The 11,194-nt window shown below is 38.3% G+C and overlaps 1 protein-coding gene across 1 annotated transcript; it reads left to right on the plus strand.

The window, feature by feature from the left end:
- The first annotated feature begins 797 nt into the window (after nucleotides 1-797).
- On the plus strand, nucleotides 798-10,976 carry LOC149802097 (uncharacterized). Its single transcript, XM_089954383.1, has 3 exons — nucleotides 798-1,207; nucleotides 8,681-8,968; nucleotides 10,334-10,976. Exons 1-3 carry the CDS (start codon nucleotides 991-993, stop codon nucleotides 10,471-10,473), a joined length of 645 nt encoding a protein of 214 aa, XP_089810509.1. The 5' UTR covers nucleotides 798-990; the 3' UTR covers nucleotides 10,474-10,976.
- Nucleotides 10,977-11,194: the final 218 nt, after the last annotated feature.

The following is an 11,194-nucleotide window of genomic DNA, read 5'->3' on the forward strand; positions in this document are numbered from 1 at the left end:
TTAAACCAACGATTAAATTTTTGTTTCATCATATTTCTCAGGCACTCAAACTTGTGACATTTTTAAAATCTTTTAAAGGATGGCAAAAACATTGTGAAAATAAAATATGCAATTTTTAGTTAATAGTTTATATCTATTCGATAGCATGAATCGCCATTTAATTTCGAGCTATATTATTTATTTTTAAAAAAACTGTTCATGAATGCGAGTCAGTCACGTATACATTTCTAAAACAGACAAAAGCTTAAGTAAGTCGTACCAACGACTCTCATGTAGTTGCCTCTCGTTGTAATACTATCACGGTTGAGTCAGTCATTGATTGCTCGCAGTAGATCGCCGTTCGCTATACCAGTCTAAAAACGCGACCGAGGGTTAATAGGGGCAAGAAATCTAAGTGAAAAAGCCAGTGCTGTTAAACGCTCTGTATTTTCTTTTCCTGCTTCATAACAGCACTGAAAGATTATCAACAATTCCCTCGGTTGTGTATAACCTCACACTAATTTCTTTAATTTATAACAAAACGGGTGGCAAAGACGAACAATCACCAATTCGGCTAGTTATTGAATTTCATCGGAAGCGACCTCTTATCGTCACGACATGGTGCCGTATAGTTACAACTAAGATTTAGTTCTCTGGAAACGGGCTTTACATTTACTTTAACGAAATAGATCTGCATCATTTGTTTATCAGAATCTATGACATTTTATTACAGATATATACATGTGTGAATAAAGCAGCTCGAGAAAAACATACAATGTCAGGAAAAGACTTTATGTTAAAAAGACTAGGCCTAACATTGGCGCACAGTGTTGACTTCCGTATTGATACGTCCCAAACACAATCGGTCGTGTTCTTTTTACCGCAACGTCAATTATTATGCTTGAGATAGGAAGCGATTGACAGGAAGTGCAGCAAACTTGGACGGATATTTCAGCATAACGACGGCAGGGGTTAAAAGTGGGTCAGTTAAGTCAGTTAGTACCAATTTTAATGCTTAAACCTGTCGGTGCATTGGTATGCAGAGCCTATCTGAGAAAATCGCGGTATAAAAAACTAGTAGGGGGTTATACAGTTACGAGTACATGTATTACGAGAAGTTCTAATGGATACGACTTCTTAATGTTAACCGACCATATTTACCTGACCGTATTCCTGACCTTCGTATTCAACATACTGCTGTCCAGGACAGAAACTTCTGAAAATGAAGGTAGGTATCTGTCCTTTCTTTTTATCATTTCTCTCCTGTCCCACCTCTATATCTACAACCTGTGGCACCGACACTCAAATACGCTGTAGTGTATGCGATGTTTTGTGTTTTTTTTTTTTTTGTTAATCAGATATCTGCATGCATAATGATTTCCTCTGCTCTATGCCCTTCAGACGTAGAAATATTACGAAAAGAAAGACATTCCAACAACTACGTGAAGTTAGAAAAAGAGAAACTGAGCTGACTATGTAGAATTGTTTTTAAATAATTTGCTAGGATATTTAAAAGCGATTTCTGGTACGAGGAAGAAATTCTCTCTCTCTCTCTCTCTCTCTCTCTCATACACACACACACACACAAATATTTTTTTAAAAACATGTCTTACAAAAATATTTAAGAGCTGATTGGATTTTTTTAAAGCAGGCACTTGCACGATATCCCCTCTCTATCTCTCTCTCTCTCTCCAAGAACCGACCTCGTTGTCACAAGAGTTTAACCTTCCTGCGTTATCGGTGTATATTATTTGTTTTCTAACAAAGCAAATAATGATGTCAACGGTTTTTGGACACGCTAGTCAATGTTATCAAGTAGGCTATCTCATATTCGGTAGTAACCGTCGATAGACACGTTTTAAAGAACCACGAATAAAACGAGACTCTTGGATTGAACCATTATCACTTCAACGTCTTTCGAGCTTTCTTACAATCATAGGAATCTTGATATATAATATGGGAAACTGGGCCGGTGTGTTTTCGGACCAGCTAATATCAACACCCTATTTCTTTTTCACACACTTTACTACACTTTTTTCTCGCCTGCATTAGCACAGATGAGACCAAATTATTACTCATTCCGTGGGCGGCAGTAATGTCAACATGGGTAAGATTTTGTGCCATGGTTTTTTATGATACAAGACCCAGGCCCAGGGAGGGGTATCTGTTAGACAAAGTCTGGATCAGTTTATAATCTTTGTTAAGTTTTCGGTTAACGTTACCCTGCATTGTTATAAGTCTCAAGCCCTGCAAGGAATATCTATCATACTTGGATAATATAACCAATTAGGTCTACCCTTCTGTATCCATGCACCTAACCTTCCCTCTAATCTTGATCATCATTACAGTGTCAAGGTTATTTGGAAATCTTGGTTCAGTTTTTGATTACAGGTTTTCTATATGGCCATAGATCCCCCAAAATGGAAGGGTTGGCTGTCATACTTGCACTGTATAATCTGAAATGTCTTTTTTTATGAACCCTTATTGATTTGCTCCACAGACAGTTCAAACTCATTTCAAAGTGAAAACATTTGTAAGAAACAAGGAAGCAGGCGAGACATAATTTGTTTGAATTTTTTGTGGGGTGGGGGTGGGATGTCTGTGTTGATAATTTAATGTTATCGTTTAACCACAACAAGCAGCACGTTTCTTTGCTTGACAGAGTACGGTTAGAACTTGTACCTATTTGTTCTAAATACAGAAACTACATGTATATACGACATCACGTTGCACAAAAAGACATATATACATTTCAGTACTTGCTATAGTAACAAATAATGGCGAGTACAGTACGATCCTATCCACGTAATTCCATATGATGACAATTGACATCGTTGAAGACATCTACACTTGAAAATAGACGAACTTGAAAAACGGGTAAAGTAATGAATTGTTCTGAATAAGATAATGTTTCCAAAATGGCATGTCCCTTTACAAACCTGTAAATATTAACGAAGAGTCTATAAACACGTACACATATCTCGAGTAAAGATCCGGCCAAAATATGTACGAAAATCGATATAGCTCACTAGTGAAGTTCTTTTATGAAACGTTTACAATTATTTTATTGTTGTTGTTGTAGGATTTAAAGCCATTTTTCAGCACACGATAGGCTATACATGGCGGCCAGTATTAATGGTGGAGGAAGAACCCGGGAAAATCCCCGGAAAGAACCACCGACCTACGAGAATACAATTATTTTAAATTAACGTTCAATCATGGTGTACTCCAGTGTTTTATAACTGACTGGTGGACAAATGGTGTTCAATTAAGACAAATTATTGCGAGTCCACAGTTGAAACAGTCGATAAATCTTTCTCCTTTCGTAGAAAGATGGGCAGACAAAGTGACAAGGAAAGATAAAATAGATGGACAAGCTAGGGTCCATAAGTATAGGGATGTGATTTGAACCTACCTCTTATTCCCTCGCCCTGCTAATATCTTACATTTAATTTTATCCGAATTCCTAATTTAAGTAGCACAGAAAGCGAAATGATCTGAATAAGGAGAATTTAGCTTCCAAGATACAAAATGTATGGGCATAGTTGCTCTGTCATTGGGGTCATTAGCGGTGTTATTCTACAATAACATTTAGCGTAGCGCATGAAAATGTACGGAATAGTTTTTCCGGTGGTAACACTACACTTTTTATAGACGAAATGTGCCTGAACGACGTAGTGTTAGTTCACCAAAACATTTAAGGTATAGTACGAAATTTTCATCATCACTTAAAAAGGTGTAGTGTTACTCCGCCACAACATTTAACGTATCGTATGAAAATTTGATCATTAGTATACCGGTGATGCGCTATATCTGTTTTTATTGTTCCCGAGAGAACTACACGAGTTCCCGAGAGACTACACGAGTTCTGTAAAGACAAATGACATAATGTCATACATAACCTTTAAATTATTGAGGCCTATAGTAATCGAATGTAGGAGTTGGATATATGCCATATCAAAGTCACGTGTCAAAAACAAGTCTGACCAGTGCTACCGAAATCAGATATTTTATTATACCTAATGCATGACATTTTGTTCAGCTGTAACGCGGCAAGAATAACACGCTCGTCATTGCATTGCTCATCAACGTCAAAACTAGGCATGCCGTGACCTTTATAATACCAATGAAATTTACATAGTCCTGTTTACTCGGTTCCCAGCTCTTCTAAGTTTTATTCCTTTTCTTCCTATTTGTTTTATTTCTAAATAATCTTACGGTTCAACATCGCATACAGCAATTACAGTAGAGAGATTGGTTGATCAATTATTATGCAAACCAGTTTATTATAGAACTCTTTTTCTCTCTGAAAAGGGGGCCCCGAGTGGCCGAGTGGTCGAAAGCACTCTCCGTTACCGATCACTGCCATCTCACCTCTGGCTGTGTGGGTTCGAGTCTCGGATTCGGCCAATGTGGGTATGCGAGAAAGTTTGCCAGTATCTTCTCGTGGGTCGGTGGTTCATTCTGGGGTTTTCCCGGGTTCTTCCTCCACGATTAATACTGGCCGCCATGTATAGCCTATCGTGTGCTGAAAATGGCGCTAAACCCCACAACAACATTCTCCCTGAAAAGCATGTTGCGCGCTATATATGAACATACCTACCTCTCATTCGACTCATTGGGTTGTCCTATTTCTTGTCACAGACCCCGACTAGATGCGGCGTAATTACCGCAATAATTAAAGTTTACAACTGCAACATATTCAAGGCTTACGTTGAACAATAAATTACTAAATTGTCACACACACACACACACACACACACACACATCACTTTCCGTTCTGTCTGGTGTATATTTATAATTCTCTAAAATTAATTCTATATACCTTGATTCTTTCATAGGAATCCGGAATGACTGTGTAGATACAGGAGTGCATATAACACCGATTGAGTAACATCATTTTTTGGTGATGTGTGCTTAGTCGTGAGGGAATATGGGTTCGTGTGTGCAGGCAAGGCGATGTGTGCCGTTTACCCGCGGACATAGGTTCGAACCTCCGTAGAGTACGAATTAAAACTTCTCTAACCTGTATGATAGTAGTATTTGTATTTAAATATTAATTATGCCTACTATTATCGAGCATTCTTCTATAGGAGCCAGGGATAGTACTTTCCGTTCTGTCTGGTGTTTGTATATATATGCGTGTGTGTTAGCAGATGAAGCTATTCGGTATAAGTCAATGTGCAGTTATATTTTCCCCTTAAGTTGTAACTGTAAAACGACTTTTATAGTGTGCGACGGGTTGTTATGCCGTCACTGTGGTAGGTGTGGGGTGGGGTGCTTACAGTATTTTATTTAAATTATTAAAATTCTTCTCTACTATTCCTCCAGTTCCTTCTCTTCCTCCCGACTTTCGAGTCGCGGGCTCGGCCCATGTGGTTATGTGAGAAAGCTTGCCAGTAGCTTCTCTTGGGTCGGTGGTTCTTTCTGGGGTTTTCCCGGGTTCTTCCTCGACCATTAATACTGGCCGCCATGTATAGCCTATCTTGTGCTGAAAAATGGCGTTAAACCCCACAACAACAACAACAACAAAATCCTCCCGACTTTCTTTAAATTCCTTCTCCTCCTCGACTTCTCTGTACTTCTCCTCCTTTTCCACTTTCTACTCCTCGACTCCTTTTCCTCCTCCCCTTCCTTGATTCTATATACCGACTCGACTTGTCGACTCCGACTACTCTTCTAGTCTCACTTCCGTCTCCCCTTCGTAGAGACTCGGAACTTATCTGAACTCGCAGTTCTGACCCCCAAAAAGGTTCCTGTGAAAACACAAGGACTGTACAGTATTTTCCTGAGCTCTCTCATATCACACTACACCCAGCCTATCATCAGATAACGGCTATTAAATTTCTTCGGTCATGCATTCATTCACATCGAAATACTCAAACGTCCTTGTATGGTAAAACAACGTCATAATAAAAGCACGGTATCAATTACTTCTCGTACATACATCAATAAATTGCGTCACATCAGTACATATTCCTAATCCCATTATACTATACAATATCACAACAATCAGACGCATTTCTTTACATTACAACTCATACAAAGTACACAAATATTCAAATATCCTTGCTCTGATATATCCATACATCCATATTAACTAATCTTACACACTTCAACCATTTTCCAAATTCACAATTAAAGTATGTATAAAATCTAACATATCACATGAATAAATGCACTAGTTTATTACGAAGTAACCTATTGTCGAATTACAAAATTAATTCTGACCACAAGCTAACAATCTTCATAATTCTGTACATAATACTGAAGCTCCTTTCTCAAAGACGCATGTAAATTAAACACTACAAAGGTAATTCTACGTACTAAACAATCCTAGTAATTAAGTATACATACTAAACATAATTACAATTACAATGCCGTAATATTCTGCAAAAATCGAATAAGTAACTTACTGACCTTTACGAAGCATCGTCTTTAGATTCTCCTCTCGTAAGTTTTATCACCAACTTGCGAGCGGCTCTCTCGGAGTAACCCTATATTGCTCAACAGTCTTCCTAGGCGAGACTAAATTTTCGCTTGCTAGTTAGAAGTTATAATTCGGATCGAAATTGTTATCACACCCTCCGTCTAAATTCCGATTGGATGTCGCTTTGACCCGATCCAATCAACTTAGAACACGCCTTGTTCCCTAGCGGGTACCTCTGATGTTAGGATTAAGCTGTAACACATAGGTGGGGAGTCGCTCGATCTAACGCGTATGCCGATTCAAGATGCCGGATTTTACCTCTGGTCACTGTAACCTCGCGTAAGAAGATTGACTATAGCCTGCGGCAATATTATGACTTCAAAATATGGCTTGTAATAATACCTTAGTTTATACACGACTTACTAACTGGAGCTGAGCAAACGTGACATAGTGGATAACTTTAAATGTAGAATTATGTCCGTGTTGAAATAGTTATTCTTCAAGTAGCTTCTTATCCGTTCATCAAGGGACGCCATTTTGTAAATTTGTTAAAAGTTACGTGGTTTATAATGTTGTTGTTGTTGTTGTGGGGTTTAACGCCATTTTTCAGCACACGATAGGCTATACATGGCAGCCAGTATTAATGGTGGAGGAAGAACCCGGGAAAACCCCGGAAAGAACCACCGACCCTCGAGAAGCTACTGGCAAGCTTTCTCACATACCCACATTGGCTGAATCTTAGACTCGAACCGCCGCAGACAGAGGTGAGATGGCAGTGATCCGTAACGAAGAGCGCTTTAGACCACTCGGCCACTCGGGGCCCCGGTTTATAATGTATTATCGTCCCGTGTGCAAAACGAAAACGCTATAAAGTGTGTGTGTGTGTGTGTGTGTGTGATAATTTAGTGTGTAATTTGGATTTTTAACGTAGTTTTAACAATTTTTCAGTCATACCGCTACGATGTCTGCAGTGTGGCAGTTTATAGCGATATCTAGCACTGGGGCATCATGCCGCAGACATGTAGCATCATGTCCCACCTAGTCACATTATCCTTACACCAGGACCACCAGTCCTCACTGATCTGTTAATCCTGGGCGGATAGTTTAGTAATTTATTGGTAAACGTAAGCCTTGAATACGTTGCAATTGTGAACTTTAATTATTGCGGTAATTACTTTTATTCCGGGTTAGAGCGTCCGCCTCGGATGCGGTAGGTCGCGGGTTCGAAACCCGGCTGAGTCATACCAAAGACTTATATAAATGGTACATGCATCTGCCTCGCTTGGCGCTGACAGACACACACACACGCATGCACGCACACACTATTATTCCGGTATTTATTGAGGTAAATATATTTATTCCGGTCAGTCTAGTGACCGCCTGGTTTGTAGTTTATTCTCCTCCCGTGTGCATGCCGCGATGAGGCGATGGAGCGAAATTAACATCGTTCCATCGCACCGCTTTATCGCTCCATTGCATCGCTCCATCGCATTGCTTCATCGCTCCATCACCCGATCAAATACTACACGATGGTGCGAAGGAGCGATTGGCCCTAAAAAGATTCCATAGTCTGCAGGTTGTAAAAACTAAGCACACTCTTAACACATGAACCGAGCCCTGTCAAGCACTACTTCGGATGATGACGTGGCACTTCCTCTTGATCCTACCTAGGAAGGCAGGATTACATAGACTCAGTCGAGATAATATATCATAATTTCTCAATTTTATCTAAACCAATAAAAAATTTCGGTTCTTTAATTTATTCAAATAATGCTCAAGCATTCAGATTTTAGCAGTATGAAAAAAATGTTATGTTAACAGCTTCAGTTTTTGTGTAGTTGAGTTTACCTCAGTTATTGCCTTCACATTTCCAATACATCTTGTCATTCATCGAGGTAGAGCTGTAACGTCATGTAGGTCAAACACCAAAGCCCTATCTGGGTGTCACATAATACTGTACACAGAAGAATGCGTCTAATTAGAGGACGTTTTCGCTTAGGAAGAAAAATTCGCACTTCAGATCTATCTTCCGCATTACAGTATCCAGGGGCGCCCGCAAAATTATTTTGTGGGGGTTGGGAAAGTGGTGAGCTGTTAAATGTTTAGGATTTCGGCCAGAAAAATGCCCTTATGTGCGGGAGCCCATGTCAGTATCTTTAATTAAACATCTCTATGGCCATCCTGAAAAATAATACAAAAATAAAATGTTACTTTGATTACTGATGATTTGATCATAATTGTTGATCTCTTTCTTTTCTATTTACGTTCAAGGTCTTCCAGTAATTATTGGGTTGGGACAGGATATGTTGATTCCGATTGGACAATATGTTGCTCTTCAGTGTGACGTAAGATCCATCCCGAAAGCAGCGATAGAATGGGTCAAGGACGATAGAGTTATCACAGACAGCACAGATTTCGTGGTAAAAGAATATCCGCAGGTTGAATTCACATCCAGCCTCATTCTGTGGATACACAAGGTGACGAGAGAACACGTCGGTGACTACTATTGCAGAGCACAAAATAAATATGGAAGTGTTGTAGGTCGGACATCCATTTATGGTACGTGTAGATAGATACAGAAAATATCTTCTTAAAAGCAATAATTTAAAACAACACTGGTAATTTGTTGAAAGTTGACATGTTTTAAAATACAAGAGTCTCAGAAGCTATAAATTTGAATAACTCTTCAGTGACATGGTAACCTTCAGTCCTACAATGTAAGACCTCGAGACTAATATTTATGTTTTGGGGGTCGAGGTCTTGCTGCCCAAATAACGGCGCTGTGTAGCGTTTTGATGTCGACTAACATAGTAACGAAAGTAAAATTTTCAGGAATATATCGTAAACTTGGCAGCCCATAACGACGCTTTGCTACAAATTAAAATCATAATGTTTTAGTCCGACTTTGCTTACTCTTGTCTTTTTTCTAATGAATTTAAATTCTCACACAAGCAAATGGGTCTGTTTTCAAGTATCGTTGGCCTACATTTCAATTGGTTGGAACGTGATGGAAGCGGGAATGCCGAAATCGGGTTAACTTATAGAACACTTTTGCATAATACTGCATACGAAACAAATAAAAAGTATATTAATATTGAAGAAAGTGGTTAGATAGCTTGGTATTTGTTCAAGATTCTTATCATCCTTTTAACCGATTTTGGTATACCCGGCTTCTATCGCCACATTCCAGCCAACTGAAATGTAGGCTAATGGAACTTGAAAACGTTAATTTGCTTGTGTGGGAATTTGTTTTTATTAGGAAAAAGACATCCGAGTAAGTACAGTCTAACTAAAACATTATAACTTTAATTGTACAAAAGCGTCGATTTGGGCTGTCAAGTGTACGAGATATTCCTTAAAATTTGAATTATCGTTCCGATGTTACACAGCGCCATTATTTGTGCGGTACGACCTCGACGCCCAAAACATAAATATCAGGGTTGAGGTCTTACATTACGTTACGACATCGACGCCCAAAACATAAATATCAGGGTCGAGGTCTTACATTGTAGGACTAGATAACCTTGTAAGTAGAAGGATGACCATCCGTAACGATTTTGTGTAAATTTAAAGTTTCATACATGTTGAAAAATCAAGAAATTGGAAAATGTGTAATATTTTGAATAGCTCGTCAGTGACAAGATAACAAGATAACATTGTAAGTCGAAAGATAACCATCCGTAATCATTTTGTGTACATTTGAGTTTCATAGAATGCTTATAAATAACGAAATAGAAAAATGTGTAATATATATATATATATATATATATATATATATATATATATATATATATATATATATATATATATATATATATATATAATAAAGTCATGCTTTGTCATTTATAATTTCTTATTCACCACCACTACGACCACCACCATTATCTCTGTAATAACAAGCGTGTTCTTTGTTCAACCTTCCAGGGATGCAGTCAGCCAGTTTTGCCTGGAAGGAGATAGAAGTGATAAGTCAACAAAGAAGCAATGCGGGGTTCATTGAATTTAACTGGATGCTTACTTTTTTCCTTACTGCAACGATTGCATTCATATGCAAGTTTGAATGAAAAATGGATCTTATTTCATTCTCTTGTTCCTATTTAAATTTCCACTGATGAGGATACGGCGAGATAGAGGCTGCATTATTCCAGTTGTCTGCTGCTGATCAGATATCAATAGAGTGTCCTTCATAAACTACTTGTAAACGAAGTTCAACACAATTCATGGTTGCAATAGACACCAATCAAAGTAAAATCACACAGAAGAGACTTGGAAATTTCGACGAGAAAGCTTTCTCTTTTTTTTTCTCATCTTTTTTTGTTGTTGCAATAGCGGCACTGTTATTGTGGTTGATACCATTTTTTAAAAAAAAGGTATCTGACTTGCGCGTGCAGTGCCAAGGCGATAACAGGCAATGTTTAGCTAGCAAACTCCACCATTCGCGCGCGTGTGTGTGTGTATGTGTGTAGAGTAAATTGTCAGTAGTCGTCATGCTAGATAGGTCTTGAGATAAAATCAGTTATTTTAAGAAAAATATAAACAATAAAATAAAATTCCATACATTTTACAATTGTTTTGTTTGTTTTGGGGCCGTGGGGGTGGGGTGGGTAGTTTTGGTTATTGTTTGATTGCTTCTTTTTTCTACACCAAGTTTGAAAGATTATCCGGACCAATAATACAGCTGTAAGTTAATTCAACTTTATCCACAAGTGTTCAAATGATTTCACACTTTTGTTTTTGATGCCATAAAATCTGTTGATATTATAAATTACAAGCTGATAATAAGTT

The sequence above is a fragment of the Sinohyriopsis cumingii genome, chromosome 4 (assembly GCF_028554795.1).
Source record: "Sinohyriopsis cumingii isolate HCF-2022 chromosome 4, ASM2855479v2, whole genome shotgun sequence".
NCBI lineage: Eukaryota > Metazoa > Mollusca > Bivalvia > Unionida > Unionidae > Sinohyriopsis > Sinohyriopsis cumingii.

Excerpts from the sequence above, each read along its gene's own strand:
- LOC149802097 (XM_089954383.1), top strand. The coding sequence starts at position 991 with ATGCTTAAACCTGTCGGTGCATTGGTATGCAGAGCCTATCTGAGAAAA. Across the intron at positions 1,208-8,680 it reads AGAAACTTCTGAAAATGAAG|GTCTTCCAGTAATTATTGGG; the intron begins GTAGGTATCTGT and ends TTTACGTTCAAG. Across the intron at positions 8,969-10,333 it reads AGGTCGGACATCCATTTATG|GGATGCAGTCAGCCAGTTTT; the intron begins GTACGTGTAGAT and ends TCAACCTTCCAG.